The sequence below is a fragment of the Apteryx rowi genome, unplaced genomic scaffold, assembly GCF_003343035.1.
Source record: "Apteryx rowi isolate R43461 unplaced genomic scaffold, aptRow1 scaffold_191, whole genome shotgun sequence".
Classification (NCBI taxonomy): Eukaryota; Metazoa; Chordata; class Aves; order Apterygiformes; family Apterygidae; genus Apteryx; species Apteryx rowi.
In genome coordinates, this window is record NW_020448208.1 from 917,142 (window position 1) to 934,641 (window position 17,500).

The window sequence follows — 17,500 nt, forward strand, 5'->3', positions numbered from 1 at the left end:
CGCTTGCCGGCCGGGCGAAGGGGCTGCGCCGGGGCCCCGCATTGTGTCGGCGAGAGGTGCGGGCGGGGGGCGGCGGCGGCGGCGGGGCCGGGAGGCGCCGCGAGCTGCGGGCCGAGTGGTGAAATCGGGCCCGGTGTGTTGCAAGCGCTCTCCGGGGGGAATAGGGCGAGAGGTGGGAATGGCTGGGGCTCGGGTGGGGGGAGCCGCTCCTCCTGCGGGAGTGTGGCGGGGAGGGGGAAGTCGGTCACTGGAGGAAGTTGTAGGACATCTGAACGCGCAGAGCACGTGTTTCCATCGGGCTCATGGCGGCGGCGGCCGCCGCTGTGGGTGGGTGCGGACGGGGAAGAGCGCTTTGTTCCCCTCGCCGGCCCGGCCGGCACCGGCGAGGAGGCGGGAAGGGGTTCCGGCCGCGCCCGGGGCCGGCGGCGGCGGCCCGCGCCTGGCTCCGGGGGGCAGCGAGTTGGCAGCGGGCGGCGGAGGTGGAGGCAGCGGCGGGTGTCGGTGACGGTATCGCGCGGTAGCGGCGGCTGCATGTGGCAGGTTTGCTCTTCCTCCCACCCCCGCCATTGGCTTCTTGCTCCATTTCTAACTTGTTCAGAGCTTCTTAGGGAGTGTTAGAGAGACGGAGAGAGGGAGGTGAGTCAGTGTGTCTGGCTGGATTGTGTAAAACCTGCAGTGAAAGCTACCCCACCCCCGCTAGGCAGTGGTGTTAGGGTTTTCCTTTGTGTTAGTGCTTCTTTTGAGGAATTTTGTGCTTCTTCCGAAGCTGAAAGTATCAGGGAAGCGGTCAAAGATTATTTTTATTTTTACTTTTTGCAGGAATAGAGCAGTCTGTTGCATGTATTGTCACTTGAATTGTTCTGCTTGAAGATCATTTTAGCTTAATTATGATGCTTATTGCATTTGAACAGATATCTGGAAACATGGCTACTGAACATGTTAATGGGAATGGTACTGAAGAGCCCATGGATACTTCTGCTGCAGTTACCCATTCTGAGCATTTCCAGACATTGCTTGATGCTGGTTTACCACAGAAAGTTGCTGAAAAACTAGATGAAATTTACGTTGCAGGTAAGATGCAAAACTTGCAAAACCACACTTTACAATATTTTATTGGATTATGCTGTCTTTGGGCTAAAATAGCAACTTTTTGTGGTTTCCAAAAGTATGGGGACTGCAGTCTTACCAAAATCTATGTTTTTTTTTTTTTTTTAACTCAGTGCTTTAATTTGTCACAGTATTTTTCAGAGAAAAGTCTTGGGCCAGGTTACTTGGGTTAAGGGGTGGGAAAGAGGAGAAGTATGCATGCAACCTTAGCAACAGCTGGAATAGGCAACAGATGATTTTTAGAAGGAGTAGGTGATGTGGTCTTAGTGCATCTGTATAGTAGTCTTAAGTAGTTTTAGATAACTGAAGCTTTGGTAGTCATCTTCTGTTGGAAATGATACTTAGTGACTTAGCATTTGAGCTTATGGATGCAAAGGTTATTGTGTCTCTTAGGCATAGTATAGCTTGCAATTTTTTTTTAAGCTGGATTTCTTTTTCTTTTTTTAGATTGTGGTTGTCACTTTTAGTGCTGTAGTTTATATGGCCCTTACAGTCTTCTCTCAAAATGTATCAAGTTACCATTGCTAGTAAAGCTTAAGACGGGTTTTGATGGATCCTTCTGTATTCAGCTTCAGGATATTGAAAATAAATGTGGCCTGTGTAACATCTGCATTTCACAGAAATCGAATGAAAACATAAATGCAAAAACACTTGTTCTGAATCTTAACTTTTTGGCAATTCTTTTTGATAGAAAAATGATGATAACGTAAAAAATTTTAACTTGAAGAGGAATAAGTGGTTTCTTATGTATAGGAACTTATGTTACTCAGTGATTGGTTTAGGGGTCACTGAAATGTGTTGGATGTGTTAAATATGGTTAAACAAAGACTGATGCCCAAATATAATGAGTAATTTTTTTTCCTTTTCTCTAGGACTAGTTGCACATAGTGATCTAGATGAAAGAGCTATTGAAGCTTTAAAGGAATTTAATGAAGAAGGTGCATTGGCAGTGCTTCAGCAGTTTAAAGACAGTGATCTCTCACATGTTCAGGTAACGTTAAGCAATTTAGAATATAATTGTTGAGGGACAAACTGCTAGTAGACTGGCAAGAGGTCTGCTTAAAGTCTCTTCAGCGGTCCATATGTGATATGTAAAATGCACACTGTTTTAGTTCAACACAAAATTAGATTCTGGCCTGTCATATTTGCAGAACTGAAGATTAATACGTCTTTTGCAGAACAAAAGTGCCTTTTTATGTGGAGTCATGAAGACATACAGGCAGAGGGAAAAACAGGGGACCAAGGTGGCAGATTCTAGCAAAGGACCAGATGAGGCAAAAATTAAGGTATGTGCCTAAAAGGTATAAGGTATACAATACATATGTGTTTTTTCAAGCTGTTGTGACTGATGCCTTAATTGTTTGGGAAACGTGCTTTTCTAGTAAAACTATTTTATCTAATTTTTTCATTATTAGTAAGCTCTTATTTGCATATTGATCTTACACTTCATCTTTTTCAAGAGGAAGCTGAATATGCTGTTAATTATTGGAACTGAATGTGTACAAAAGTGAAAGACTTGAAAATCTTTTACACTTGTACACTGGGGTATGCCACTTGCTGAAACAGTTTTACTATTTCACAGTAAAAGTTTTAGGAAACTTCTCCGCATAGCACTTTGACTGTGTTCAAAATTCATAACTTCAGTTAGGGGTCTGGGTGTCCCCTCCCCACCCCCATTCAGACTTAAGGTAACTGTAAAGTAGGGAGAAGATAACGTGTGTCTGAAAAAAACAGACTAGAGGATTTTGGGTTCAGCCTGTTCTATGTCATTGCTGTACAGTTTACGAAAACTGTATGCAAAATTGTCTTAATGATCACATTATTATTTCTTGATATCAGTCCTGTTATGTGGTTTATGTCTCAGGAGTTGCATACTACTGTTCATGTTAGATTTTATGATAGTATATGAAGTTTATTCAAGTTTAAACTGTCTAAGCATGCTTCATTGATGTCTTAAAAAAGTGAGAGAATCTTTCATCTTTAACTTTTTGTGCGTAAAGTGCAAAATGGCTGTGTTAAAATACTGCAAATAGCTATGTAGCTTGCAAAACTAGAATGTCTTTGTTTTTCTTCTTCCTCCTGTCTTTGAGGGTAGAATGCCATGAATTGTAAATTCCAATAAACTGATAAGGCTTCCGGTCACCATCACATAAAATACATTGACTTACTTAAAATGAAGACTACACTGACTCACTTAAAATAGCTTTTACTGCTGATGGCTAAAGCGTTTAAAGTCTTGTTTTGCAATTTTCAGGTTGTGAAGTTGTTATTAACTCTAATGATTATAATTAGATTTGTTTAATATGCTGTTTCGTTGTATATAGAGTTAGTTTGTTTTTTGTACAAAATTATTAAGACAGACTAGTTCCAGAAGAGTTTCTTGTTACATATTTTCATACTGAATGTCATCTAACATTTTTAATCAGTAGTGTATCTGTACCTGTATGCAGTGGTTCTAGTGAAAATCAGCTATGCTGGGTTGCTGAATGTGTCCACAAGGAATTTGAGATATATAGAGAAGGACAGGATAGGAGAAAGTAGTAAACAGTATTACCACTTTAGTGATGGGGTACCTGAAGCAGTAAGAACAGTGTTCCAGGAGTGTAAGCACATGTGTTCTTTACTTCACACTTATGAGTAATCTCATTAAGTGAAGGGAACTTCTGTGCATAAATGTTTGCAGGATTGGGCATGCCAAAACAAGAAGTGACTCGGACTGTTAAGATCTTCCTAATTAAAGGGAAGCTCGCTATTCTATTACTTGTCTTTTTTTTTTTTTTTTTTGGTATGAAAATGAAGGAATCGGGAAACCTTCATGTGAACCTCTAATTTTCTGACAATGTTTCTTTACCTGGCAGGATTAATAGTTGTTTTGCAAGCTTCTTGTTGAAGTGTCAGCAGTAGGCTTGTTTGCATGTGAGAGTTTTAAAGCAGTACAGTTTAAGTGGAATTATAAGCATGTCTGTTGTTTGTGAATGAAGTGTGTCTAAATGAGCTGAATTGGTTTATGATTTTTAAAATTTAAGTTTCTTATTTGAAGGCACTCTTGGAGAGAACAGGCTACACTCTTGATGTCACTACTGGACAGCGAAAGTATGGTGGACCTCCTCCAGAGTCTGTATATTCAGGACAACAACCTTCTGTTGGTACAGAGGTAAGGAGAAGGAGGTCCTTATGTAAATGTAATCATATTTACTGGGCGTGGTTTTTTTTACAAGTTATGCTATATATGTCTGTTGTAGATATTTGTGGGCAAGATTCCAAGAGACTTATTTGAAGATGAGCTTGTTCCATTATTTGAGAAAGCTGGCCCTATATGGGATCTTCGTTTAATGATGGATCCATTAACTGGTCTAAATAGAGGATATGCTTTTGTCACTTTTTGTACTAAAGAGGCAGCTCAGGAGGCTGTTAAACTGGTAAGTTTTCTTATTTGTATTTTTTTTTTTTTTTTAAATACTCTGGCTTCTAAGCAGCTGTCCTCATCCTGGTGCTTAAATGCTTAAGAGGAAACTGTGTCATTATTAGGTCATTCCATAGATGTCCACTAGGTGTTTTTAAATATTTCCACAGAATTTTATGTATAAATTGTTACTGGCCATATTACAGACAAGAAGGAAAAAAAGTTGGACTGCTGCTTGTTCCATTTAGATGAGCCTGTACTCTTAACAAAAGTTGTATTAGCGGTAGTGACTTTTGATCTGTCTGCTTTTTGAATGAATTTTGGAGAGAAGTGCTTTTCTTTTTTCTTTTCTTTTCTCTTTTTTTTTCTTCTTCAAAAGAAGAGTTGGAAAGGTTTATATGACTTCAGATTTGCTTGTGCACCAGCAGAGGGCCCCCACACTGGAAAAAGGCTTCTAAAGTCATGGAATTTCATAAGATAGTTCAGATGGGAAATAATTGCTTTTGACTGTTAAGGTCTATTTTGTCTATTGCAACTGTCTGGGAAAATGACAGAAAATCTGCCAGGTTAAAGAACATTTTATCTGTTTTAGGCAGAGGTGTGAAATAGTTTGATAGAAGGAATAGGCCACTCTTAATAAGCTTTGCAGGTTTTATGTATGAAGCCTCCATCATTTAAAAACAGTCCAAACCCCCCTAATATTCTGCTACTGCCCCCTTGTTTTTCTAGTGAAGTGGAATTTAAATTCTTTGAGCTAGTTATTGCTACACTGATATGGGTGAGATCACAGTGCATGATAAGACCCTCAAGAGTGCTAAGCATGCTAATTCTGAGGTGTATTGATATAGTAAGATTTAAATCTGAGTTTTGGAATAAGGTGCATCTCGTGGATCATTAAGGTGGCTTGTTGACATTTTTAACAAAGTCAATTGTGGAGACAAAACAAAGGGAAGATGGGGCTTTTTTAAGCATTAAACTTCTTTTAAAAAAAATTAACTTCTTAAAAACTTCTGGTGTTCCTGTGTACAATCCAAATATACTTGGGATGATTCAACTTTGTGTATACCTCTGTGCCCTTTTATTGTCAAGTTAGCTATTCATCTGTTGCTTGAACCCTTCAGAGTAGTGCACATGACTTAGAACAGTAAAACAAACCAAATATATTCTCAGAGGCACGTAGTAGACATTTTTCTTTAGTTAGCTTAATTTTGCTTAAATGTAGATGCTCTTAAGGGTTTGAAAACTCATTCAGATTTTGCTTCCATAAAAGTAACAAAACAGATATTGGTGTCTGTCTTCCACTAAATGATATAAGCGAAGAAATATATATAGCTGAATATTATAACTGATCTTTGATGTGCAAGAAAAAAATAGGGTAAAGTGATGTTCTGTTTTTAAGTTAAATAGCTGCTGAATGTAGTAGTTGGAAAAGTTGCCCTATCAATTCAAGATTATTTTTCTCAGCAATTTTCAGCCTTATGCTGACCTCTTTGAGGACACGATTCCTTCTAAAACAGATCCTGTGGCATTTATCAGAGTTTTTGAATGGTTCCATCAGTATTTGGCTGGCTAGTGTTTTGTATTAAAAGTTTTCCAGAGACAAGTGTCTCAGAGTGATTTGCAAGAGTACCAGCAAGACACAACTGCAGAGACCTGTTGAAAATCTTGTGTCCATTGCTTGTGCATGCATGGGAGAGGCTGCTGAAATTCCCTTTGGAATTGCTGGTTCCTTCTTCCTATGCATTTTAACATCCTAGTATTTTAACAGCCAGTACTCTTTTTGAGACTATATCTAATCTTCTGATGCATAGACAACTTGTTTTCCAGCTTTCTGGACTCACTGGGATGGGAGTTTTGTTGTTTTTTCCCACCTTCTTCCCAAAAGCTTTGCACTTTTTTTTTTCCTCTCTCAGAGCTTCTGAAATATAGCAAAAATGTGATGAATAAAAATCTCTGCATTGCCTGTAGGCTTCTGAGTGTTAATAAAAGAGACAGATCGGAGATTTTGTCAATACCCAGACAGTAGCAGAGAATAAACTGAGCTGTCTTCAGGCTCTAGCAGTTAGCATAGCAGTACTTTACATGATTTATCTTTGGATGGCTGCTGTATCATCCACAAACTTTAAGACAACATCACATAAAAGTGAAGTAAAATTCTGAATGAACTTAATGTTGGCTTGTCTTATTCACTAGCCAGAGAAATTTTCCCATTTGAAAGATTCAAGCCCTGATTTTGTTTATGCATAGCTTTAGCATCTTAAAAAAAAAAAGAGAGAACATCCTCAGTTTTGTTTGAAATACCTTTGGGGTGGTGCTTGAGACAAAATGGAATGATGCTGTGGTCTAATAGTGAGAAGACTTACAGATACTAACAGCAGTTAATTTTATGTTTGGTACTTACTCCAGTACACGCTTGGCCCTCTCTCCCACACCCCTTCCCCAATGCTGGTTAAGTTAGAAGTGGCATCTCAAATGTTCTTTTTACACAAGCACTGTCTATAAGAAGTCAGCTCTGATGGCACTTTTTCCCTGTTGGCATGCTTGCATTTAACTTCTGTTCTAAACTGTCTGAATTAGGAATTACAATTCCACTTGTATTCTGCACGTGTGTTCAGTTCCCCTTCTACTACTTCATATTGTTACAGATTTTGCTCTAGTAACAAACTTTTGAGTGCTTAGATTTACTGTAGATAGACAGAGGTACAACAGTTGGGGTGGTGAAGTTTGTAGGAAAACACACACTTGTTATAGTTTTCACTGTTTTTGACTAGGCAAGTAAAAGTTTGATCGAAGTGTAAATACAGGTGAATTATTCAGATATGCATATCAAACAGTTTGCTAGCTACACATAGCACTGCAACTTGCTGTTTGCTGCTGAAAATAAACTAAAACTGCTGGTGAATGTTTAAGTGGTTATAATGACAGAACAGACTTCATGTATACTTTGACCCGTTGTTTGCAAGTCAATTCTTGAAGAACTTAGCAAAAAAGTCTGTATCTTTTATAGGGTCTAGAGGGTATTAATGTTTGTGTTACTAACTTTGGGTATTGATTCAGTAGTGATGGGATAGAGACCTTGCTACTTTGGTAGCCTTACTCCTTTTTGGCACTTTATCCAAATCATGATTTGGGCTTGTACACATCTAATCTGAGTTTACAGCTGGTGTGCAAACTAATTGTCTAAAAAGCACAAACTTTATCTCTAAGAGCACCTAATTCAAGGTGTAATTTTGTTTGTGCTGAGAGAAACATGCAATGAAAAGTAGTGGTTAACGTATTGAAGTATGAAAGAACTGTTTAGGAACTACTATAAATGTGGAATATAGTAGAAATATATGTATTTTAATTATGAAATGCTATTTTGTTGTCAGGAGGTTTGTGAGAGGCTTTTCAGTTAAATGTGAAGCCAAACTTTGGTCTTAGATTTAGTAAGAACAGTCAGATAATGTCTTATATTGTAGATGACACAATTGAAGAAGAATCAATTTGTGTCTTGTATCCAGACTAATAAATGGTCAGCTTTTTAAGTCATGCACTGTGTGTTTTTTTAAAAGATTTTTTTGAGCTGCTAGAATCTGTCTTAAGTTCATGTGTATGAGTCTGTTCATCAGTGACATAACTGTAAAATGTATACACAGTCTTCCTGTGCCGTTCTGTTGCCTCCTTTAAAATCAGTTCTTCCTCTGTAGCATGGGCAGCAGATATGCAGATAGAAGTCTTTTACTGTATTTTAATATGCTTCGGGGCACACATAACTAGGTGGGAACATGCTTACTTTGGTATGAAGCACAGATACTTCTCACATATGTGGTTTTTCTTTTAGCTCACTTTTGACTTAATTGTCCAGCTTTCGTGAAGATTTTCAATGTAATGTAGTTTGTGTTGTTTATGACAGATAAATGCAAAATGTAAATAAATAAATCTTCACCCTGATTTTAGTACACAAAGCAATAGGAGGTGTGGGAAGACTTGCTTCTGCAGGAACGTTTATCAAGAACAGAATTGCTCCTAAAATATATAGCAAGATTAAATTTGAAGTTATCCTACTGCTTGTCAATAAAATGTTGACTACAAAATAAGCTTTCCTAGCTACAGAATTGTCTATTATGGAGCTTTCAGTGGAAAAGTGGTTGATATACCACCAGTTAGCCTCCCTGCTTCTTATTTGGGTGATGTATATCTGTTCTGCATCTGAATGAAAGGCATTTTTTCTACAGGTGTCTCCAGTAATACTTCCCCCCCCCCCCGACCCTTGAACTCCTGTCTTATTCAGGGTGTCTTCTGAATTACCTGTTTTGGGAGAGGGATTTGTACAGAAGTCTTAGGATTTCAAGTCAGTAGAAGGGGGGGGGGTTGGCAGTATACTGTGTTTATGTGTGCAGTCTTAAGCGCTTTGGAAAGAATTTGGCAATTGCTCTTGCACACTGACTTTGTGGAGGAGACCTAATCATGAATGCTGTTTGGGAGTTTGTTGTTGTTTTTTTTTCTTTTGTTAACTGTGGAACTCTTGAAGGGAATCTGACTTGTAACACCTGTCTTTTATTACACAAGATTCGATTTAGGAATTCACAGATTCAGTGTGTAGAGTAACTTGCATTTTTTTTCCTGCACTGTTGTGACAGGGAGTAGCCTTTACCTTGATAGCATAGATGCAAGATTCACCATTTGTGGTTCTATGTGAAAAAAATCTCCCTAGAAAAAACCTCTCTAGAAATATGTATTAAGTAAGAGACTTGAACAAGAAGAGAAAGATAATTGTTGGCTGAAATTGTGGAGATTTCTTAGAAAACATGGGTATACTGCAAAACTATTAGTTGAATGTAGCAAGAATATGTTAAGCTCCTAGGATTTTAATGTATTACTATGTGTTATGATTACAGAAGGAAAATATTTGGTGTGCTGCTGTTAGAGTAAAAATGATCTGTAACTGGTGATTGTTTAATTGTTTTTCTTTCAGTACAACAACCATGAAATTCGTTCTGGAAAACACATTGGTGTATGCATCTCTGTTGCCAATAATAGACTTTTTGTTGGCTCTATTCCTAAGAGTAAAACCAAGGAGCAAATTGTTGAAGAATTTAGCAAAGTAACAGGTAAGTCGATAAATACGATTTCGAGAGCTGGAGAGATGTAAAACATGATCAGTGATGAACTCTTTTCACCATCTTTCGGCTTACGGTTGAATGATGATGACTTTGAACTGAGATCACTTAGCTTTTGTCCTGACTTTTAGAACAACTAACTTTTTTAAACTTTACTCTGCTGCAGGCTGAAATATCTGATTGCACTGGGTATGCAGCTCCAAGTTTTACATAGAGAATAACTGTCCACTGTTTAAAATATCCATTCAAAGAAATGGATGGTTCTATAATTTCAATACTAAAGGATGTGTTAAACCTTTTTAAAGCAGAATTGAAGCAAGAACATAACTAGTTCTGTGCTTCAGAATTCTTAATGATTTGATAAGGATCTCTTTTTGATAACCGCATATAAGCGGACAAAGATAACATTTTATGGCTTCCTCTGTTACCAAATAATATACTTGGGTTCCTTGGAGCAACACTGAAATTTTTTAGAAGTCTTAAAATCATGCAAGTTTGACCTCTTGTATTTTTCCATGAATGTTCAAATAATATGGTGTGTTGTGACTTAAGAGTGTGAGAGGAGAACTGACAAAGTACAACTTTGGGCTGTGCTGTCTCTTCTCCATTCAGTGAGAGGAGAAGGTACTCTTTCATAGCTACTAAGCCTTTTCCACTATTAAAAATGGAACCTGTGTTGGGATGGTGTAAAGTTTCTCTTTGGAAGTGGTGGGTTTTTTTTGTTTTTTTTTTGTTTTTTTCTAAGATGCACTTCTCAGAAAGATAATCCCCACTTTATACTACTAATTTGTGTATTGAAGCCACATCAAATAAATATTTTGCTTAATTTCAGAGGGTCTTACAGATGTCATATTGTATCATCAGCCTGATGACAAGAAAAAGAACAGGGGTTTCTGTTTCCTTGAATATGAAGATCACAAAACTGCTGCTCAGGCCAGACGTAGGTTAATGAGTGGCAAAGTGAAAGTCTGGGGAAATGTTGTTACGGTTGAATGGGCTGACCCTATAGAAGATCCAGATCCTGAAGTCATGGCAAAGGTAATAAAGCAGTAAGGGAAGCATATATTTAGAGTGCCTTGTTCTAGAGTAAGTATTTCCTGATATTAGCATAAGTTAAAATGGTATCTTTGAGCATTCTTGAATGATAAGCTAAATGTGAGATGGTAAAAATATGAATGCATTCTGGAATTGAAATGTATTTAAAAACTTCGTTGGTAGGTGTTATTTCCTGCTACCTGAGACAATGTTGAACATTGTTCATGCCAATGACTAAAATGATATGTATGTTGATCTACTTTCTCTCTCATCTGGAAGTAATGGTAGTGACTCCAAAAGTTGCAGGAGCTTGTAGCTTAATATTTGGTGGCTTCTAGCTTAATATTTGGGAGGAGAGAATTCTAGAGATGATGGCAGAGCAAATCTTAATTAGCCTGGAATTGTGTATTTATAACTTCAGAAGGGAGGACACACACACTGGGATTTTCAAAGTTGCATTTTAAAAGTTATTCCTGAGAAGTTAAGCAGTTATATTCATTGGGACTTGTATCTTTAACTCTGTGGTGTTTTTAATTCCTTGAAATGTTAAGAATGGTAATATTCTGGATTTTGAATGTTATAGTGAAAYGAAATTCTGAACTTTTAACGCTTTGAAATAAGTTGTAACAGTTTTTGTTATGTACGTGTAATGTTTGCCACAGAAACAGGTTACCTGATTTTTGGCCATCAGATAAAGCCCAGCCCTGCTTTTTTCAGTTATGTTGTGTAGCTGAGTTATTTAATGCAAGCTCATAGCTAGCCCATGTCCTTATCTCTTTCTCTTTGCTTGTTTTTCATCTTGCTTTTTCTCTCATCTGAGACACGTCACTTGCTGGAGTCCTACTTTGATGGACCTAGTAAGGTAGCTTGGCTGGGATCTCCTCTTTGGTGAGCTGTAAGGGAAAAGGTCTGGGGGTGGGGGCTTGTTTTAGGAAAAAGCTGCTTTTGAAATGCAGGTATTACAGAAGCTTTCGGACTACCCTGTCACAGTCTTTTTTTTTTTTTTTTTTTTTTGCTTGCCTGGCATCATAGACTGTCAGCATCAGGGAAGAGTCTTGCAGGTAACATTTTTCTAAGGTGGTATTTCCTCCATATGGCAGCTTTTCCGTCTGATCAGTTTCTTGGCTCAAAGAGAAGAGTCCTAATCCAGCAAAATGTTAAAATAAATTAGCAGGGACTTCTGCTGACATGACTGAATAGATAAGTGCGAAGTGATAAAGGACATAATTAGATATCTTTCAAAAGTAAATTTACAGATGTAGGGAATGAAAGCTAAAGAAATTAAAGCTTGATAGTGTTTTGCTCTGTTTTATACAGTTTTTCAGATGGATTAAACTGCATGTTTTAGTACCTTGTATTGTTTCGTCCTTAAAGTGGGACATAAAAACATAAAGGGGAAAACCCACGAAGTAAAGAAAAGGTGCAGAAAATCAACTTATATACATTTAGTGCCATGTGCCAAAGATGTGGAATGTAGCTTGGGTTGAAGGCTTGTTGAAAAAGGGATTATGTGAATGGAAATACTGAGGAAGTAGAGAGTGTCTAGCTTGTGGCTGAAGCCAGAAGTTGAGGGCAAGCAAGCATTGGTGGTGGGTCACTTAACTCATTTCTAGAATAAGAAAAGGCTCTATTCTGCAGTCTTTCTTGCCCACTGAAGGTACATTTGCAGAAAATATGATCACATCTACATACACTTCTTGGAAATGTTAGGCTTACTTTCAGTGGTTTATTGCAGTTTATTCCTAAGAGGAAGGGCAGCTGAGCTACTGCTGTAGTCAGAATAAGATCCCAGGTGCAATGTTAAGTTAGTGATTAGGACAGTTTACTAAAAATCATTATTACATATGTCTTATAAAAAATACAGGTTGCCCTTACCATAAGGGCATGCAGGAAGAGCTTGGGGTAGGTTAGGAAGAAGCTTTCTCTCTGAAGCTCACTATGATTCTTACCATCTCCTGAGAATCGCCTAGCGTAGTTATTTCCAAAGACTAGAGTTGCTATTTTGGATCAGATTTATGATCTGTAGTATCCTTTCTTCCAAACTCTGCATCCCATCCTAGTTCTAACATAGAGTATAATAAAAATTTCTAGAAATCTGTTCTATTTATTTGTAACTTAATTGCATTAATAATTACTTCATATAAAACAGGTGCCTGGATTTACTGGGTTCCTATGCTTGGTAGAAGCAGAGAGTATAGCTCTGCCTCAACAAACGGAAGTGTTTTCTTTGGTCCCTTCACACCCTGTGTTATTTGTGCTGACCTTTGGGATCAGGAATGGGAAGTCAATGCACCCATGCACCAACCATGTTCACTTGCTTTTGTTTTCATCTGGTGAGAAATTAATGCTGGTGGAGGGGATGTGGATGGAAGTTGCAAATCTTTGCAGCTGACTTGCAGCTGCATTGGTGGTTGCACTTTTGGAAAATAAGACTGTAAGCATTCTTCAGCAATAGGAAGTGAACATGGTGTTAAGGCATGGTGGCAGCCTATAGAAAGGACTCTCCCAACAAGTAAGAGGCGCTTGTATAAATTGTGAGACTCCTGGATGATGTGCAAACATGATAGCTTGTAGTCATTTAGTGTAACCTGAATGTGGATGCAAGGGCAGGTCTTCAAGTGATAGCAACTCAGTATTGTATGTGATTCATGGTGTACAAGCATAACTTGCAGACGGTGTCAGTTAATCTCTCTGCTCTGTTAAATAAGGTTTGTCTTTTCTCAGACTGCCCTGTATTTTCTTTTATCTTAAGCGGTTGGTGATTGACACAACTTTGGATTCTGGTGGTGATTAAGTGACTATCGGGCAGTTAAGGCATATCTGAATACTTAAAGATAACCAATCTTTCTGACCCTACAAGCTGCATATCTGTCTTCATGTGACTTAAGAATCCTATTCCATGCTCTAGAGAGCCGGAGGGGGCGGGGAACAGATTGTCAGAATTGTTTGAAGATGGGTGTTCACCAAGGCAGGGACCATGTTTGACTTTTGAGAAAGTCCAGGGGTGACCTGGCAGTGTGTGTCTTAGCATCCCCTTCTGTCTGTCTTCCCTTCTCCAGCTGTGGATTCAGGTCAATAAACTTGCCCAGGCAAGCACAGTCTTGCTGTTAGGTATTTGGTGTAGCTGTGGCATGGGAGCCACAAGTCAAAGAGCTCAAGAACTGCAGGCCAGGTCACCTCCGACCTAGATATTACGGTGGTGGCTGTTCTGCAGATACCTTAGTAAAAACTTGTCTGAACAATGAAATGTTTTGATAAGTTAATTATTTTGCGTGTAACCGATCTTGGATGCTGTCTTTTAATTTTGAAAGTGTTCCTGAGTTGAAGCTTGCTGCTAGGATTCTTTTCAATATTAACATAAATTGCATTGATTTTTCAGGATACATTACTATGTAATCATGTTTAAAAATTGACTTAATAGTTCTAGTAGTCAGGAAGGTTTGCAGCCAACTCACGTTGTAAGAATATATATATTTTTATATATGTGTGTGTGTCTGTATAATGTGTGCATGCACACACACACACAAAATGAAGTGACCTTTCCAGTGCTGCCAATAGTAATGACTTGCAAAACTTATTTTGTGTTCAGATCATACTTTTAAGTCTTGATTTTTTTTTTATTTTGTTTTTAGGTAAAAGTTTTGTTTGTACGCAATCTTGCCAATACTGTAACAGAGGAGATACTAGAAAAGGCCTTCAGTCAATTTGGAAAGCTAGAACGAGTGAAGAAGCTAAAAGACTATGCTTTCATTCATTTTGATGAACGGGATGGTGCTGTAAAGGTAAGTGATGGGGACTGTAAMTTTGTGTGCCTGGAAGTACTGACTAAACACAACATTTAGAAGCTGTGTACTTTTAACTTGAGAAGAAGCTTTATCTGAGTGAATGTTAAAGCATTGTCACTGATAACTTTTTCCTATATAGGTGTCTCCTAGGAAAATACAGTTGCTAGCTTGAAAACTGGATCTTAGATGTGACTGTCCTAAGTAATTCTGCTGATAAGTATCTCAGATAATCACATGTGTTATCATTTATAACTGAAGTGCCAGAAGTTGATGACTTCTCACCAAATTATCGGTAGAATCTAAAGCAGTTTCTTTAGGACAGGTGATAGAAATTTAGGTGATCTTTTTATTTTCTAGGAACAGAATGACTTACTTTTTATGGTGTGGAATGAGCACCTTTTCTTTTTGATGAGCGGTGCAGGACAACTGAGTAGTTGTAATCCCTGGATTTTGTTAGCCTTTTGGTGGTGGTTTTTCTCCTGTCATCTTTTGATCGGAAGGGAAAATGTAATTCTTGCCCTTCCTGTAGTGTATATATATTGTTTGTTTCCTGTGGGATGGTGCAGGATACAAGGGGATTCAGCTGTCCTTATTCATCCAGATGCCTTAAAGCAGATGCTCTAAATGATGGGAAGAATCTCTTCACAGGATGTGTGTTGTGTCAAGGCTCAGCTCTCTGGAGTCTAGAGAGTCCCTAGAAATGGTAGAATCTTTAGGATTCCCCTGCTTTAAATTTATGTGTAAATATGTAATGTTCACTGACTACTGGGAAATGTGTGCTTTCCCCCCTCCCCCTTTTTTTATGTCAGAATGAGCATGTTAAATCCTAATTTCTGGCTTCCAATAAAATAAGGAAGAACTTATTACAAGTAGAATGAGGGAATAAAAACGCACATTGATCTCTAGCTTTAGTGGTATTTGTATATATGCTGATATTAGAATTTATCCTCTACCCCCTTATTGCAAAAGCTGTCCTTTCAGAAGACAGTTCCGTCATTTCATTAATTGAAAGAGTTTGCAAAGATTGAAGCCAGCAGTTTGCAAAGATTGAAGATTACAGTTTTAAGTGGAAGATTTTAAACTGATACATGCAGTCCTAGGTTTGAGAGGCAAGTTAAGAAGAAATGAATAACTCTCTGAAACCCACAATATTATGCTCTTTGACTTAGATTTATATGGTTGTTTTAGTTCTGGATAACAAATATTAAAATGCATACTATAAAGGATAGAATAAAATAAATTACTTCAGATATGCTTAGAAGTATATTTAAAGTCTGGTTAATTCCTTCAGGCAATGGAAGAAATGAATGGCAAAGATTTAGAGGGAGAAAACATTGAAATTGTTTTTGCTAAGCCACCAGATCAAAAAAGGAAAGAACGGAAAGCTCAGAGACAAGCGGCTAAAAATCAGATGTAAGTGTAAATGCATGCACATATTTTGTGTTACTTCTGAAAGACATGTACAGAATTGGAGCTTTGGGTATTTTAGTAGCTATACTACAGTGTACACATTTTTTTTGGCTTCTCTGAAAATGTTGGATGCGTTTAAATTGTTTGTATTTTACATCAAAATTACTGATTTAGTAGTGGTGTTGGTGAGAATTCAGGTCCCGTTTTGCTCAATGTGTGTGTGAGCACCAAAGGAAATGTCTGAAGGTCATGAAACCTGCATACTTTACACTTTTTCTTCTGAAGTTCGTGTACTTCTGCACTGATCCGTCACATGAATCTACTTAGCAACATGTGCTCCTCCCAGCAGACTTAGAAGAACTGATACAGGACCCCTGTTTAATAATGTGTTCACTGAAAGGAGGAACCCCACATTCTTTTTTTGCCACTTCCAGAAGATAGATAAGCTCATGAAGTTTCTAAACTTAAACTAATAATTATATTTTGCACTAACAGATTTTGAACATGGCAAAAATGCATGTCTTGCCAGTGTATTCTGCTTAATGTTCTCATGTGTTTTTCTTCTTGGATATCTTGTAGCTTTCCTAACCATCTTCCCTCCCCCTCCATATTTCCAAAAATAACTTCTGCCAGTGCTGCTGYGCAGCATCCAAGAAGACAGAATAGCTAGGTTACCAGATTAATACAGATCTCCAGATGGTGACCTAGCATACACGTGGAATTGCTTAAGTTTGCCCTGCTTATAGTTGTTGCAACTTCTTTTGGCCCTTTTGTTCTTTTTCCCTGGGCATCTGGCTTTGCTGTAAGTAGTGGATTTCTCTATTGTTTTGGTTTTCTTCTATGCTAGGCTTTTTCAGTTCTGTTTAAATCTTCTGGTGATAAAAATTCATTTTGTTTCTCTCCATATGTTTTGTATCTTGGCAAAAGCACCATAAATATCTGTTTATCTAATTGCAATGTAAAATACTGTTGGAAGTTGCACAAAGTTACTTCTCAACACAGGGAGTTGTCTGTATGGTTTGGTTTCATTGTCTCTGGTTGGAGGCATGCTTTTCTCCTATTAGAATAATATCAAAAAAGTCTCTCTATTAGACAAATAGACATGCTGTAATAGACAGTTTTGATAGTCTTGCATTCAAGATCTGATAGTGGCCTGTTTCCTGTGATGAAAAGGAAGACTTCCTTAAACGGCACCTGATCAATTATAATGCCATGTGTTTTGTTGTTTTTTTTTCTTCTTCTTAAGGACTGTTCTCTGGAGCTTACCTGAAACCCAGAATTATTACTTTTGGATAGTGTGCATGTATTTATAACACTGAAATTCTTCCTGGCATGTGACAACACTAATATATTAATATAATGCTGTATGTTATCCCTTTTTTATTATTATTATTTCCTTAATAAAGATGCACATGTCTAATTTTGTGGAGGTAGGTAGAGTAGGGCTGCCACTTTTATTTTTCTAGTCAGAGGTATGATAATTTCACTATTTCAGTTCTTTTTTCTGGTTCCTTGATTTGGAAGTTTTCTTTGTTCATTTATTTTTATGAACTGCTAGTAGGAAAGCAGCTAGTTTAATTAAACTCTAGGCATGCTTGGATTTTTAAATATACTGTTCAAGAGTGAATTGTAAGGGCTTTTAATTTCCTTAGGGTTCC

General features: G+C 37.9%; 1 protein-coding gene across 10 annotated transcripts in view; it reads left to right on the forward strand.

Annotated features, from left to right (window-relative positions):
* Positions 1–17,500, forward strand: part of SYNCRIP (synaptotagmin binding cytoplasmic RNA interacting protein) — a 50,069-nt gene that overhangs the window by 25,235 nt on the left and 7,334 nt on the right. For 7 of the 10 annotated variants that reach the window (XM_026062692.1, XM_026062690.1, XM_026062691.1 and 4 more), the window contains 9 exons: positions 912–1,071; positions 1,980–2,098; positions 2,286–2,393; positions 4,148–4,261; positions 4,350–4,526; positions 9,468–9,603; positions 10,445–10,650; positions 14,280–14,429; positions 15,724–15,845. In XM_026062692.1, coding sequence (XP_025918477.1) covers positions 912–1,071; positions 1,980–2,098; positions 2,286–2,393; positions 4,148–4,261; positions 4,350–4,526; positions 9,468–9,603; positions 10,445–10,650; positions 14,280–14,429; positions 15,724–15,845 — 1,292 coding nt within the window. Of the gene's footprint in view, positions 1–911; positions 1,072–1,979; positions 2,099–2,285; positions 2,394–4,147; positions 4,262–4,349; positions 4,527–9,467; positions 9,604–10,444; positions 10,651–14,279; positions 14,430–15,723; positions 15,846–17,088; positions 17,207–17,494 lie in introns of those variants that run through there. The other 3 variants (XR_003252975.1, XM_026062697.1, XM_026062693.1) reach the window with 3 other exon arrangements.